This window comes from Sceloporus undulatus, chromosome 6 (genome assembly GCF_019175285.1).
Source record: "Sceloporus undulatus isolate JIND9_A2432 ecotype Alabama chromosome 6, SceUnd_v1.1, whole genome shotgun sequence".
Taxonomy (NCBI): Eukaryota; Metazoa; Chordata; class Lepidosauria; order Squamata; family Phrynosomatidae; genus Sceloporus; species Sceloporus undulatus.
The window spans coordinates 84,892,870-84,909,798 of record NC_056527.1 but is presented as its reverse complement, the minus strand read 5'-3'; the positions used below and the strand labels follow the sequence as shown (position 1 = coordinate 84,909,798).

Genomic DNA, 16,929 nt, shown 5'->3' with positions numbered 1-16,929 from the left:
GAAAAGTAATAAACTCAAGATGGAGAGATTTTTACATCCCTGGGCAGGATCACATTGTGAGAAAGACACCTGCTATCAAACATATGTGCAGTTTGTGAATTCATATCAATCATCTGTGACACATCAAGCAAAAGAAGAAGGTTGTACAGCGACAAAAATATTCACCAGGTAGCAAAACAACTGTAATTTAATAAACAGTCTCTGACATGCCTCAGTCCTTATTAAACTTACATAAACTTAAAATTGAATTCCCTGATATTCCATGGATAAAGGATTTGTCTCTTCCAACACGATGGGAAATATTTATGACATTTCAATCAAAATTCTATCGTTTTAAATGTAATTGAGTTTTAATCATCTTTTTTTTATGGGAAAGTCACTTGCAGCTGTGAGGGCTATCGTAGCATAGCAAGATCTCACCAAGGCTATTGATTCAGGGAATATAAGTTGACTCATGACTTAGCCCTCCATCTGCATGGCAAATACCATATACGTACCAGATTCGTGGTTCTGGTTCTAGATACACAAACACATGTTCCAGTAGCAGTATAAGGTCACAGACATGCATGCGCACATTAACTAGGAAATTTACCCAGCATTTCTCAGGCTGATGATTCCTTTTATAATTTAAGTGAAACAGGAGTTTGACTGTTAGCACCAAAAATCTTTAAAATGTGTTTCACACCTTGCAAAATGAGCCAGTAACAGAAACAGACTAATTGAATCAGTGAGATTTAACTACATGTAGGCTCACTACTTAGCCATCAGTTTAGTTGGTTTACTCAAATGGGACTAACCATTAGGATGCAGGCAATTTTCTGGAGAGGGGAGCGCAATAAATTGTTGATTGGTCCTAAACTTGTACTATAAGTTGGAGGATGTTTAAATATCAAGTTTGGTTAAAATGGGTTCATAAAACTAAGAAATCTGAACTGTTTGTTCCAGAGATAATCAAAACAATTGATGGACTGGGTTGAAAATCTTACTATGGTTTTTGGTTTGGTATTATGATATAATATATCTAGTTTGTTATCTATTAGATAATACAACTGTCACATAACATATCAAGTTTGCTGGCCCTGTGATTAAGCTTGATAATTGGTTTAACATAACAAACAGAGAGTATTTAAATTATATTAAAGATGTGATGTGCTTTGGATGCAGAAACATAGTGCGTATTTTGATGAAATCCCACAAAATACCCTTAGATGTCACTATTTCTCTAACTCTAGATTCAGATGCTCTTAGTGAAGGAATCCAGTTACAAAATTGAAGGTTCTTCTAGACTCTGGAGGGAGGGCTTTGAAGGTGTCACTTTTTCACTCCAGAACACAGAACACCACACAGAAAAAACTGTGGGAGACACATGGAGAACAAGGCTTTTGTAGCCATTAATAGTTGTGCAGGGTTTGGGTTGGTGCAACTTCTCATGGTCCTGGAACAGATGAAATTACCCCTTTTCTCTGTTCTATTTCATTGCATAATTCCATATTCTAGTATGATTTTTCATTATCCATTTTTTCCACATTTTTTGTTTTATAAATCACTATCATACCCTCCAACACATTTTTTTTAACTTTCATCTTTCCTTTATATGGGTTGGTCCTGTACAGATTTACTTGGGAATAGTGGTTTGAGTGTTAGACTATGAAGTTTATTGCACGGGCCTTGAAACGGGCCTGTTGCATTCCAAAACGGGGGTGTGCACGGAACGGGATGGGGCTAGGAACACATCTTACTACACAAGGGAATGCCACCGCTGCCCCCGGGCATTCCAATTGCGTCCTACATCCGTTCCAGAGGCTGCGATTTCTGAGAACCTTAGGTTAGAAATGACTTAAAGGCACACAACAACAAACTCCGGTTCTAGAGTGGAACATGCCAGAAGTCGTCTGAAGGGGATGATGCCAGAACAGAGAGGAAATGAGGCTCTAAGCCCATGCAGACAGTACAGGAGGCCTCTTTTCCTGCTCCTTCACTTTTTTTACTTCAAAAATCTTAACACCAAAACCTTAGAGAACCCTCACCCATTTCCCCACTTTTAAGAAAACCCCAGCCATCTTTTTTTCTGCCTCAGGAACCTTAGCAGAAATGCCTCAGAGAGCCTTTTTCTGTTTTCCAGCCCTTATAAAAATCTTTCCCTATCAATTATGGCAGACCCCTTCCTTTTGGAAGCCCAACCCCTCTGAAAGTTTATCCTGAAGTTGGACACTGGAATTTGGACAACCACCAAAAGCTATCAAATTTTTGAGGCATCTAGCACAATCCCATTGAGTTATGGCTGCCAACGACATCTTCTATTATTAAAGACTGGTGTTGGTATTTTAAAAAGCCACAGTCTAAAACCAAAACAATGGTGAATGAATAAAAGAGACAAACCAAGCAAATTAGTGGACATGAGAAAATTTATTTCATTTGCATGGGCCACAGGTATGTCTTCAAGACAACACTGCCACCACAGAATTGTGTTTTACCAGTTCTACATGACAGTCCTGCCCCATCTCTTCTAAATACTTTCCTGACTTCAGGAGAAAGTAGCCTTATTTCCTGCCATCTTTCCTTGTACAAATCCAAACCCATGCCTGCTGGCAAGGAGGGCAAACAGAATTGTAGATGTGGAGAAGGCTGAACAATCCCAGGGGAAACAAGCTCTGTGTTAATGAGGAAAATGTCTAAATCGGTACCATGTGAACTGTTATCTTAAGACAACTAGAAAAGGAACCCAGCTTCTTCTAACAGTACACCTCTGTACCACAGAATAGAGTTATAACTGTAATGCCGAGTCTTTATTTTCTTAATATCAAGGAAGGACCTGAGTACACAATAGTTTGGCTTGATGTGGGGAGTGCATTCTCTATGTGTAAGGGATGCATAAGGGTAATCGAAATGGTGGTGTGAGTGGTAGACTGGAAATAAGAGGAGAGGGTTGCTAATGTTGATCCTTTTCCCATTTCTAGACATTGCTGTGGGTCTCTAGAGGTCAAGCAGCCACAAGAGGCCTTACTGTGAAAACGGCCAACTCTGAAAAGGACTGCCAGACCAGTTTGCAGCCAAAGGAGGAGGGTGCAGTGTTTCTACCCGTATTATATACATCTTGGGTAACCAAAAAAGGCCCAATAAAGGAGAGGTTCATTAGTCACGTTGTTTCAACATGTCCCCACCCCCTTTCAAGACACCTGAGGACAATTTTTGAGGGAACATTTCAGTCATTCAAGACAGTGATGTGCTTCATCTCCTTATGCTGAATTTTTGATTCCCTGAGTCAAACCTGAGAAGAAACAAGGGAGCCTCTGAGGGCAGGGACACTAATAACTCAGAGAGACACATATCACAACTTAACAAGGAGAGTTTTGCTTTACTTATCCTGAGTCAATGCTCTCAGACCATCTCAACCACAACTGTCCATTCTGACTGAAGAGAGAGAGACAGAGTTAGGCTCTTAAGTTTCCACCCTTAATATTATTTTAACCCAGAGTGCTGGGGATAACATTTGAAACTGTTTGCATGGAAACCATTTATGTTCTACCATCATCTATTGGTCCTTCTGCAAATCCTCAGCATGATTAAGTGGGTATATGGTGGAAGAATGAGAGGAGACAAAATCTCATATGCTGTATGATGCATTTCAGCCTTGTCACCAATTGGCCTTCTTCAGGAGCTATTCAATCCTCAGAAATTTCTGGAGTTCCAATCTGTACTCTCTGTACAGAAGAAAGGACATGTGAGACTTTGTCTCCTTTTATTCCTTCACTGTGAATATATTCTTCCAAACACATTGTATTGGGTATTGTTCATAAGCAGGTATATAGCTATGCATGTTTTGTAAAGATCTTAGGTTGAGCCAAGGCCAAGGCTCAGCATTATTAAGTCATAATGGAAAAAGAAGTACCTTCAAGAATGTTCTTCTCCCAACTTTGCCATTAAAAAAAGACACAAATAATTAGCATCACAAGGTATTCCAAAAAGCTTGTGAGTATGCACATAACCACAATGCCTTCTTTTTTTCTTTCTAAAACTTAAATACCAAGCACCTATGATCTCGTACTGTAGGAATAAGGACAACAAGAGAGAGATTTTCAAAATAAGATGCAATATTTTGTCCTTGTCCAAGAAAATGAGATCAGCTTGTGATGGATCATGGAAGTATATATTTTCTAAAACCTCAGAAGACAATATTTTTTCTTCCTAAGCCCATTTTGAAATACAATACTTATGTGGTTACAATGATAATCAGCAACACATATGAGACTGGAGCTTGCTAGTCCTAACAACACCTATGTGTCTTCTTTTCCCAAAACTTTCCCACCTCTAGTAAGAATCACATATCCCCCATGGTTCCTTGCAAAAGGAATGCTGCCCAACAATGCTCAGGCTGCAATTAAAGCTTTCTTATATCTACTTTAGCCACAGACGTGCAAGTCTGGATGGCAGCAGAAAGAGATAGATGTCTCCAGCTGAGCCAATTCAAGCAATCTTGACAGAAGAGCTTTGGGGTCTGTAATGTGCTCCAATAATTTCTAACTGGATGATTTTGTTCCTAACCCCCTCACTTTCCAAATTCATCATAATAAAAACCTTCTGCATTAGATTATATACTTCAACACTCCTGCCCTCTAATTTTATTCAAGGAAAATGTCCCGTAACTGCCCACTCCAGGATTTGTACAGTGCTGATCCTACTGAAGATCAAGTTCTGCTTTCTCCTTCAGTGTATGGGTTCGGTCCACAGTTCTGAGGTAAAAAGAATAACTGGAAGAATCACAGTGCAAAGATCCTCAAGTGATAGCAGAACAATGAAGAGCAAAAGCTCTTGAACAACTTGAGCAAAAGCTGTTCAAATTTCACGCACACAAAACACACTTGCCAACACAACACAGACTGTTCTGTAAACATGAGTAGGGAAACCCCAGTACTCTCTCCCTTCATGAATTTCCACGGTATGTGATGTTGGTGAATGTGGAGGTGGCTCCCTTGTACAATGGGTTGTTTGCCTGAAAGATAAAAAAGGGAGAGAAAGAAGTGAGAAGAAAAAAAAAACCATGTTCTGCATTTGGTAATTAATAGTAGGCAACTATCACTTGGGTCCCCAGAGGACCTTAGAGGGCCTCACAGACACACTTCTACTGGCTTTCACTCCATTGTACTGTATGTTCCTCAATGTGCTCCGATACTCCCTAAAGAGCAGTGGGGAACATTCAGGGGAAACCTTTTTTCAGGGGAAAGAGTATTTGAAGGGCATTGAGGGTCCATATGGGCCTCAAAAATGACCTTGAGTGATGCATACATTCTAGGGTCACCCTTTCTCCACGCCTGGTCAACACTATAGATTACGACTGATTAACATCTAAGGTTGCCAGGAGAAATAAGGGACAGGACTCCTATCACTTTAATAGTGTGTAGAAGAGGGAATTTCAACAGGTGTTACTTGTGTGAAAACCAACACCTGCAGAAATTTCTTTTACACAACCTTTAAACAGGTGTCTTGTCCCTTATTGCACCTGGTAACACTCGTCCTCACCTCAGTGAACACTTGGTAGGAATAACCCTAGGTAATTCATCTAACTAGAGATGAATAAGACAATCCCATTAACCATTTTAAAAGCACAATTTATCCAACTTGTGGCCTGTGAGACTATTAGCATGAACAGGCCCCTATCTTTTGGTTCTCCTTATTGGGTAGAAACTGCAAGTAGCATATGTCCCCTCTTCTCCTTTTAAAATTTTATGCAAATATACACAGCTCTAAATAGGAATCTGAAACATGGTACATGGGGAACCTAAGTCAATGATTGGAACTAGTACATTAAAAAAGAAATGTCATTCATCCATGCCTGCAGAATGGCTCTCCTTTTCCCCATGCAGCTGATGCCCAGTAAAGTAGGGTTTTTTTTGGGGGGGGGGGGGGTATAAACCTGGCATTAGTGTCAAAACCATGACTAAGTAGCAATTATGAATATAAAACAGTTACAGGTGAGTAAATCTGAGTAACCATTTCATATTCATGACCACAACTTAGTCATTTAAAACTTAAAGTAGTCGACACAGTGTTCTAGGCTATATGAGGAAAAATGCACACCAAAACACACAACATTCCAGGTCAAAACCCCAGTGATACAAAATATTGCTACAGTATACAAAACAAGAATAGGAATAATAATATGTGGGGTTTGGAGTAAAAGAATGAATTAGAGTCTAAGGATAGAGTTTGACACCACTTTAACTGCCATGGTTCAATGCTATGGAATTCTGATAACTGCAGTTTTGTGAGATATTTAGCCTTTTCAGTCAGTTGTGGTGTCATAACAAACTACAAACCCCAGAATTTCATAGCATTGAACCATGCCAGAAAAGCAGTGTCAACTTGCATTTGTAATGTGGATGCAGCCGAAGAGAATTTGACATCTTTATTCCTTACAGGCAGGATTCTCTTCTCATAAGTAGAAGTTGTATCAGGCCCATATTACATGATAGTGCATTTCCCCAGTAAAACATTGTTGAAAACATAATCAGCACATTATTATTTTTCACAATTTTCACATACATAATTAGCACATTATTATTTCTTCTTTCTTTCTCTAAGAATTGTAGGCACTTAAGCCGAGGCAGAAGAAGGAAATGCTCATGCAATCATGTCCAGCCCTGAGTTTTTCAGTATGTTGTGAAGAAAAATGACAAGGTGTTGTTGATATCCATATATTTCTACACCTAGTTTCAGGTGAACGCTGGTATAAAACTGATTAAATTTGTCATGTGAATGACGCACAGTATTTATTAAGGACATGAGTGCATGGAAAGTCATCTGTTCCTGGACCCATCACATCAATCTGATGTTTCTCACCGTGTCCCATCTAGCTCTGGCTCGCTCTTCTTCAAACTTGGCAAACTCCCGCCGGTCATGGATGGTGATAAGCAGTTTCCAGATGAGAAGTGCAGCCAAGCCAATAAGCAAGATGGCTCCAGTCACCGAAAGAAGAACTACCAGGACATCAGGGCCTTTGGGACAATCTATAAGAGAAATATGCTCATATAAAGCTGTGAAGCATTTTCCTCACAGCTCTGTCCCCTGGTGTTCCTTGCTTTGGTACATTCAATCACACATATACACAATCCAGCTCCCATGCCAGAGGACATCTAAATTAATATTGATGAGCAATAACTGTTGTCTGAAACAGGAGTGTCCTGAATAGCTAGTTTGTACACACCCTCTTGGGACACTTGTGTTCAGCTCACAGCCTCCAATGTTTCACAAACAAAAACCAGGACACATGTGGCCAAGTAACATCAGAGTGTGGTCAACACGGCAAAAATTCTTTATGAGGAGGAAGACACAAGCTAGGAGAGGCTGTAGCAGTCTGTCTTTGCCTAAGCCTACTAAGAAAGATCTATTTCAATTTGGCTTCAGACCTGGCTATGGGACAGAGACAGCTTTGGTCATTTTGGTGGATGACCTATACAATACAGGGAACTGGACAGGGGGAATGGGTCCCTGTTGGTCCTGCTTGATCTTTCATGGGCTTTCGATACCATCCAGAGTTTTGGAGAGTGATGTCACCAGTATGAGGATGACACCCAACTCTATCTCTCCTTTCTGACTCTGGGTTGAACCATTGTCTGCTGTCAGTGATTGACTGGATGAGGGCAAATAAATAGAAATTTAATCCAGACAAGACAGATGTGATCCTGGTCAGTCATAAGGCACATTAGGAAACAGTGACATTGCCTACACTCCCCCTTAAATGGCAGGCTTGCAGCTTTGGTGTTCTCCTGGATTCATTTCTGAGCCTGGATGCCCAGGTCTCAGCAGTGGCCAGGAGTGTATTTGCATTAGTGTGCCGGCTGTGCTTGTTCCTTGAGATGTCAGATCGGGCTATGGTGACACATGTCTTGATCACATCCTGTTTGGGCTACTGCAATGCACTCTACATGGAGCTGCCTTTGGAAACTGTTTGGAAATTTCAGCAGGTTCAAAATGCTGCACCTAGAATGCTGACTGGGGTCAGTTATAGGGAGCACATATTTCCCTTGTTGAAGCAGCCTCACTGGCTACCAGTTTGTTTCTGGGCACAATTCAAACTGCTGGTCATGACCTATAAAGCCCTATATGGCTTAGGTCCAGACCATTTGAGAGACTGCATCTCACCATACAAATCTGCCAGAGTCATAAGATCTTCAGAAGAAGGCTTTCTCTCAGTCTCACCACCATCACAGGCTTGCTTGGTAAGGACACGAGAGAGAGCCTTCTTGGTGGCTGCTCCCACCCGCTGGAACATTCTTCCATGAGAGGCTAGGCTGGCCCCTTTCCTGCTTTCTGTCAGCAAGCAAAAATGTTTTTTATCAGGCAGGCTTTTAATACATAATCATGTGATGGCTTTTATATGGTGCATTTATTATATGGGTGTTTGTGTTGTAGTTATGTTTGTTTTTTGTTTTTAATGTATGTAATGATACACTGTTTTTATTTGATGTTTTTAATTGTGTGGTTTTTTTTAATTGTTGTAGTAAAGTTTTTTAAAAATGTGTTTAGTTGTGAGCCCTTGGGTCCCTTTCTGGGAAAAAGGCAGCATTAATTCTGCCCCTCTTCTGCTCTCCTGGCTGCTAAGTTAACTGAGTGCAAACTACTTTTGCACTATGAACTCAGTCTGCACCAACTGAAGTAAGATGAAGACAAAGGGAGAAAGTGTGAGGAGAAGAGAGAAACTTGGATGTTTTAAAAGCAGCTGAAAAAGTAGGACAGTCCCTGCCAAATTGGGACCACTGGAGGGTATGTCAGCTTCTGATCCATGGATGTCTCAATGGTGTGAATAAATCTGGGGAGAGATCTGATCCTATCTTGCAATAGGAGTACGTGGCCTTTGTGCTCTGCATACTGCTCTGGTTGACATATGCATGCCAAATGTTGCTTCACGATTGCAACAGCAAGACCTGTATGTGTGAATCAGCCATCCCGGAACTTAAAAATTGCCACACCTTTCATCAGAATCAGTTCATACATTCCCAGTTGCTAGTCATCAATAGTTGCATGTGTATCAGTTATCCAGCTCTCAGACATTGTCCAGAAGCTGCTCCCCCACATCCATTTGTCGCAGGCCAAACCTAACTGAAAAGATATTTTGGGAGAGCTCTGCTATGTCACCTTCAAGAAAATCTGTTTATGGAATAAAGTTATATTAATGTATATGCCTAGCCCACACCCACATCCTATGCATTTCTCCCCCTTTTTTCTTTCTTCTTTTTGTTTTCTTTCCCCTGTGTGATCATACTTTTAAAAATCTAATAAATGTATGTATAATAAGCAGTCTGGGAGAGCTTTGCTATATTTTTGACCTCCTGTTTGAGGAAGTGAACTATATCCTTGGTCTGACCTCTGAAAACACTGCTGGTAAAGTGTGATATTACAGAAGTTGTATCAATGGTTTGTGTTTCTGTATGCTACCATCAGACAGTACATATGGCTAAGAGGGTATATGAAGAAAGAGTGACAAGTGTAGAAAGTGAGGCCCAATGAATCTGCTTATGGGTGGAGATTAGCTGAGAGAGTCAATGAGAGGTGCTGTTGGAGAGATGAGAGAGGGGTTGAGAGAATCAAAGAGGATTATATTTAAAATGAAAACAAAGGAGAGGGGCTGGATTCTGAAGGGAGGGAGGGGGATAGAGGCCATGAAGAAAAATTGTGTTTTTGTTAGGTTACTTGGCTAGTAGCATATCAATATAAAATGGGGGTGGGCAACTATGCCAGGAGCAGGGGCCATTATTTTTCATCCCATTCCCAGAACTGCTGCACCAGCACACCAAAGCCAGAAGCGACATATCACTACTTTGTGTTTCATTCTTGGCTGCTTTTCTAACCATCTTTCACGGGAACTGGGAAGCAAACTGTTTTTTACACCGATTTGAGTACACTTTTGACCATTTTTGTGCCAAAAAAATGGAATGGATTTTAAAAATTAAAACGATTGAAGTTTAGAGGTTTGCAGAGGTACACTAAAGGACAACAAGGCCTTTTTCTCCAAGATATCCAAGAAAACTGCAAGCATTTATGTGATGGAGAAGAGTGAAATAATGTCAAAAATATAGCTTAAATTGTTTTTAACAATATTATATTTAGTATTTAGCATACCTGTAACTACTGCTTGGTCATTATACCCCATATGGGAGTTTAAGGCTTATAGACTTTTGCAGTAACATAAGTGAATCCCATGAAGATTTTCTCTTCCCCCATATTCTGAGTAGTTCTTATCTTATACTGGTATTCTCCCTGATTCAGGTTTAGTGCAAGAACACCATATCAACCACGACAGAAGCCTGCCCAGTACAAGCATTTAAGTGACAGAATCAGGTTCAAGAAAACTCTCCTGACAGCCAGATCAGCATAGAAACTGTGTAGACTGCCCAGGATGACAGTGGAACCTCCTTCAGGAGATCTTTAAGGCACAGTTGGGCAATGGATTCTTAACAATGACGCAAGCAGTGAATAGTACGAGTGAATAATATGTCTCGACAGCTTCATGCTGATGATTTCATGAATCTGTTACTTTGCAAAACAATATCACCCAGAAAGCTTATGGAGTAGCCAAACATCTACTGCCCCCAACCACACTGTTGTGTACACGCCTTTCTGTTCCTGGATGGGGTGTTTAACAATCCCAGGTTATTATGGGAAAAGTCACAGGTTTTGTGGTTTCCCGCCAAGCATTAGCTAGTCTCATATTCCCCACTGAGGTCTGGTCAAATCTATCCAAGTGTTCATTAGATGTCAACCTCCTACATGCAGTCTGAGTCACCAACCAAATTTATATCCCCTGTGGCTATGGGTATGTCTCTCTTCCCAAGCATTGTGCAACCAACTGTTGGTTTTAGCATCCTCTGTGAGGGCCAGGGTGGCCTCTAGGACCTATACCCACATGTCTCATCATGCTTCCAAGAAGGAGGAAGTAGTTCTTGAATTGCTAAAGGCTATTGTAGAGTTCATGCCTTCACTCCCTTTTGCTCTGCTATCAACAAGCAGAGACAGGGCCTACATCTGGTAGCCTAACAGACTTATTCAGCAGTCTGATGAAGAATTAGGCATGACTCCAAAGCTTCTGCAGCAACAGATGATGGACAACATTTAATTCTGACATGAAAGCTGGCAAAGTTCAAAAGTGCATGCTCCAATCAAAGTCTCTTATTGGAGCAGGAGGAGTGTGGGTGAGAGACATTTAAAGTTCCCTCACTCACTCATGATCACTCAATGGGGCTGAAGGAGGAGAAGGAGAGCCATCCCATGCGAGTAGATGGAAATATTGACAGGAAAAGAAGACAGGCTATTGGTTGATAGATGTTGACATGCATGCCAGGAATAAAGAAACAAAGTCGCAGTGGTCATATGACAAAATCACTGAATCATGGAGTTGGAAGAGACCACAAGGGCCATCCAGTCCAACCTCCTGCCATGGAGGAATATACAATCAAAGCAAATGGCCCCTTGCCATGTAGGAATAAACAACCAAAGCAGATGGCCCTGACAGATGACCATCCAGCTTCTGTTTAAGGACCTCCAAAGAAGACTCCACCACACTTTGAGGGAGCTGAACGTGTCGGTTCAACTCTGTTGAACACAGTGGTCAGGAACTTTCTCCTAATGTTTAGGTGGAATCTCTTTTCCTAATAGCTTGCATCCACTGTTCTATGTCCTATTCTCTACAGCAGCAGAAAACAAGCTTGCTCCATCCTCAATATCACTCCTCTTCAAATCCTTAAACAGGGCTATCATATCACCTTTCAACTGTCTCTCCCCCAGGCTAAACATACCCAGCTCCATAAGTCTCTCTTCATAAGGCATGCTTTCCAGACCCTTCACCATTTGGGTTGCCCTCCTCTGGACACACTCCAGCTTGTTAATTTCCTTTTTGATTTGTGGTGCCCAGAACTGGACACAGTATTCCAGGTGAGTTCTGACCAAAGCAGAATAGAATGGCAATATTACTTCCCTTGATCTAGACACTACATGTCTATTGCAGCCTAGAATCATATTGGCCTTTTTAGCTGCAGCATCACACTGTTGGCTCATGTTCAATTAGTAGTCTACTAGGACTCCTAGATCCCTTTCACACATAGTCTTGTTAAGCCAGGTGTCCCTCATCCTATATCTATGCATTTCATTTTTTTCTACCTAAGTGCAGTAGTGTACCTTACATTTCTCCCTGTTGAAATTTATTTTGTTAGATTTGGCCCAGCTTTATAATCTATTAAGGTCATTTTGTATTTTGATCCTCTTCTCAGGAGTATTAGCTATTCCTCCTAATTTAGTGTCATCTGCAAATTTGATAAGCATGTCCTCTGTTCCTTCATCCAAGTCCTTGACAAAGATATTGAATAGCACTGAGCCCAGGACAGAACCCTGTGGCACCACACTGGAAGAGGAGCCATTGCTGAGTGCTCTTTGGATTTGGCTGGTTGACCAATTACAAACCCACCTAATACAGCCCTTGTTTTACATGGGGGATCTGTTCCAGACCCCCCCCCCTCGCATAAAACAAAAAGCATGTATGTTTGAGGCCCATTACAAGTAATGGGGCTCGTGCTTGTGGTGGTGTGTGGCGGTGCACACGCACCATTTTTTCTTCCAGCACATGGCACCGGAAGAAGCGGCACTGCTTTCAGCATATGCTGAAAACAGCATATAATGTGCCCGCATTTGATGCGGGCGCACTGTACTTGCATTGTCTGGCCCACATTTTACTAGCTTGTTAGCAACATTATCATGGGGGGCCTTGTCAAAGGCCTTATGCTACATCCACAGCATTCCAATGCAGCAATCACATGGACATGGAAGGACACTCACTTTTGTCCCAATGTGACTTCTAGTGAGGGGAATATGTTGTTGTCAATATACTGTTCAGATTATAATAGATGTATACAATGCTAAGAGAAGACAAAGTTGGTAAGGATAATGCACAGAGGAATTGAATTTTTATGCAGGTGTGAATGCATTGTTACATTTCAACCAACTCTCAGAAGCACCATGGTAACATGACAAATGGTAAAGAATTATGCCCAGAGTCAATGTTTCTCTGTCCTCATCCAACAGAAACAAAGTTTGAATGCAGGTTGTTACATCTGCACATATTACTAATTTTTATCTTCACAAGTTTCTTACTTCTCCCTACTTCTGTTGTCTCTCCTCAACCAATTGTATTGTCGCATGCCTTCAAGTCACTTCTGTCATGGCAGCACTAAGGTAAACCTAACATGGAGTTTTCTTGGATTTGTTCAGAGGGAATTTTCCATTGCCATCCTCTGAAGCTGAGAATATGAGACTTGCCCAAGGTCCCCCAGTGGGTTCCCATGATTGAGCAGAGATTTGAACCCTGGTCTTTCAGAGTCCTAGTCCAACACTCAAACCACTACAACACACTGGCTCTCTCCCCTCACCCTAGAAATTCAGGTTTTAGAAGCAGTTCTGAAGCTCTGTAACTGATGTCCTCCATGACATGTCCTAGGTGCAAATTACACACAGGTTGGCTAGAAATTAAAGCAACTCTGATTATGAAACAAGATAGGGAATAGCTGCTTTCTTGAACTACAGCTTTAAAGTTGTAGTTCAAAAAAGCAATTCTTCTCCACTTTGGTAGTGTCTTTCATCCATTACTGGGAATTCATACTCAATCCTCATATATATGATCACCAAAGATTAAGCTTCATATCAGTGGCTTTTAGCTCTCACCTGGTTCCTCAATGACATAGAGGATAGACTTTCCACTGGAGTCTTCATAGTACTGGAAACGTACCACACAGTCATATTCATCCTTGTAAGTACAATTCACAGCATTTTCCCCCTTGTCTCCTACAAGAGAGGGCAGAGGGAAGAGCATTTAATCCAGTACTGCGTATCCACCACTGGTCATCCAGACGCGCTTGAGAAACATACAAGCAACACCTGAAATGTCACAAGCACACAAAAAACAACTGTCCCAACTTGAGAGCTTGTAAGTAACTTTGAGGTGAGCAGGACCATGCTTGCTTTCAATTTGCAAGCTAGGGTTTTCAGTTCAGCACCACCACCAAAACAAACCTATGGTTTGGGGAAAAGGGCTGCTGTAGTCTACAACCACTCCATCTCTCTCGCTCCCTCTCCAGGATTCTTGACCACTTGATTTTTAGTGTCCATGTGGATGGTGTTGAGCTTTAGCTGAAGAACAGAGATTTTCTCAAAGTAACTAGCCACCCCATTGCCTCGTAGTCTCCCTGTATGAGTCAATGGAAGTGATTTCATAATTGATGTTGAAGACTCCTAGGAATGTATTCCTGTGGAGCTGCAGTTTTCACGTACAAAGTGCCTTGTCATGGTTACTAAAAATTTCATGGCTGCCATGATGGTCTCTTGCACAGACTTCAGTTGTCCAACACACATAGTAAGACATACTCTGGATCTGGTGTTCTCAGTTGGTGAGAAGGACAGGGTTCTAGATGCAGAGGGCTTAATTCTAACTCTTTTGTCAGAACATCCTAGTGTAAGCTATCCTTAGGCTTCTAGCCATCCCTTATCTCCACAAGAATGGTGGACCTATAAGGTGGATAATGGGTACTGAACAACTCCAGAAAACATTGAGGAAGTTCTGGCTCATATCGAAAATCTTAGCCTCTCCATAGAATTCAGAGATCACTTTGGCAGCTGACATGATTGTTCCTAAGCAACCAGCATTAACTCAGGACTTCATGGTGACTGAAGCAAAATACAAGAAGACACTCCCTCCTAGTCCATGTAGAAAAGCCAAGTGGATGGAGAGTGGACCGGTACTGATTTAGTATTTTCCACTGTACTTGAGACAGACTGCTAATGGAAGGAGGTGCAGCTGGATAGGTCATATGGCATGCTTGACCCTCAATAGAGGAGAATGTCTAGAGGACTCAGCCAAAACAGATGGGGATTGGCTCTGCTAGCCCCTGAACACCTTCTGCCTTATGCAATTTCCTTAGTATGCCTAATGACAGGCCTGACCTTATAAGCCACCTCTCCTCCTGTGAACAGCTTGGCTACTTCTCTTGCTCTTTGAAAAAAATTGGGGCCAAAGGAGCAGGCTAGATGATGGAGATTATCGTACGCACCTTATCTTGTCATTTTAGTAATGGGATACACACGCATTTAACTTCAAAGATGGGTCTTACTGTATTATCCAACGGCTGGATGTATGCAGCCCATATGCATCCCAGGCTTATCCTGTGGCTTTTCAAGGATGGGAAAACCCCATCCTTAAAAGCTGCAGGATAAGCCCAGGTTGCATACGGGCTGCATACGGGCTGCATACACCCAGCCACAGGAGAATGCAGTAAGACCCAATCTTTGACAGTTAAACATGTGTGTATCCCATTGGGAAAACCATGGGATAAGGCATGTGCAATAATTTCCAATGTTTTAAGACATCTAGTGGTCTCCAGACTGTTCTCTTTAAGGGATTTTGGATTTCACATCCCATAATCTCAGACAACTGGCCAACATGGCTGAGGTTTCTGGGAGCTGAAGTCCAAAATCTCTTAAAGGGCACATTTTGGGGACCACTGTCTTAAAACATGTAATAAATATAATCAAATTCAAATAACAGCTCATTACTAAGCATATTCTATGGAGAAAAAGAAAAAACATTATTTTACCTCCACATGTTTGCTAAACTCTTCTAGTACAAATTCCTTATTCTCTGAAGAAGCCTACATGCTGCAGCAATATCTGTTTGACCTGGGAATGTGTGCAGAGCACTGTCTGGTCCTGTTTTGTGGAATAGTTTTTAGTTTGCATTCTGCTCTCCATGTCTGATGGCATTTAGCAATGGGGACTGAGTGATTCAGTTCTATAGATAAGATAATTAATGCCTCCATACAATAAAGGTTGCACATTGAAAGAGGTAGTTGCAAGACCACTCCTTGAGAAAGCCCCCTTGGACCCTGATGAATTTAAGAATGAGCAGATAGTCATAAGTATCTGCTTCTTGGGGAAGGTCCTTAAGTGGGTTCTCCAAAATCAGATTGGTTATCTCCATCCATTCCAATCTGGTTTCAGGCCTGGTTTGGCATAGAAATGACCTTTATTTTCCTGACCTTTGCTAAGAGATGGATGGCCAGAGTGAACCTTTCAGTATCCTTGGACACCATTGACTATGGTATCCTTCTGTATATGCTCTGTGAGTTGGACCTGGCAGGATGGCACTCAGAAATGTTTTTAGAATACAGTTCCCAATTCCCCTAGCCAGCTTGGCTATGCTGGCTGGAGGATGGGGAATTACAGTGGGGAAAAAATTACTTTTTAGTATCCCTATAATAGCCATAACAGTAGTTCTATTCATATCTGCATGGCAATTTCCAGAAACTGATTCTAGAAAATTATACCCCAACCAGGTTTCTATCTTCTTTTTCACATGGAAGATACCTGACCTCTTTGAAGATACAGGAGAAAACCCACATAGAAATCAAATCAAGCACATGCATAATTAATAGCAGTACAGTAATAACAAATAATCTGCAGTTCTCACAGGGAGACCCCATTTTCTTACCAAGTTCCTGCACCAACTCAATCACATCCCGACAGTTGCGGTTACAGGCATCTTGCTCCATCAGGACCCCCCGCTCAAACTTTTTACATTCCACACATTCTCTGTATAGAAGGAAGAAAAGGCAGGTGCAGTGAGAACATGAAAAAAGCCACTTCAAAACTGCTTTGTAGAAAATGGGATGGGGAAGAGTGACTTTACCAGCACTGGAAGCCTTGACTCCATTCAGCCAAGCGACGTATCCCTCCCACAATATATCATATTTTAAAGGTTCCCATGTCTCAGTTTTTGTCCTAGACAGTTGCTAAGAATGAAGTGATACAGCATGGCCCCTTACATTAGCTTGAATCAATGGCTATTTAATACCTCCTCTCCCTGAACTGTCATCTGTCAGCAACCATTCCACCTGG

The 16,929-nt window shown here is 41.5% G+C and overlaps 1 protein-coding gene across 2 annotated transcripts in view; it reads right to left on the bottom strand.

Annotated features, from left to right (window-relative positions):
- Window positions 1-2,387: 2,387 nt before the first annotated feature.
- Window positions 2,388-16,929, bottom strand: part of ITGB3 (integrin subunit beta 3) — a 58,396-nt gene continuing 43,854 nt past the window's right edge. For both annotated transcript variants that reach the window (XM_042475540.1, XM_042475539.1), the window contains 4 exons: window positions 16,523-16,623; window positions 13,705-13,824; window positions 6,838-7,004; window positions 2,388-4,990 (listed from right to left, as the gene is read on the bottom strand). In XM_042475540.1, the coding sequence (XP_042331474.1) occupies window positions 4,922-4,990; window positions 6,838-7,004; window positions 13,705-13,824; window positions 16,523-16,623 (457 nt within the window). In that variant the 3' untranslated portion in view covers window positions 2,388-4,921. The remainder of the gene's footprint in view (window positions 4,991-6,837; window positions 7,005-13,704; window positions 13,825-16,522; window positions 16,624-16,929) is intronic.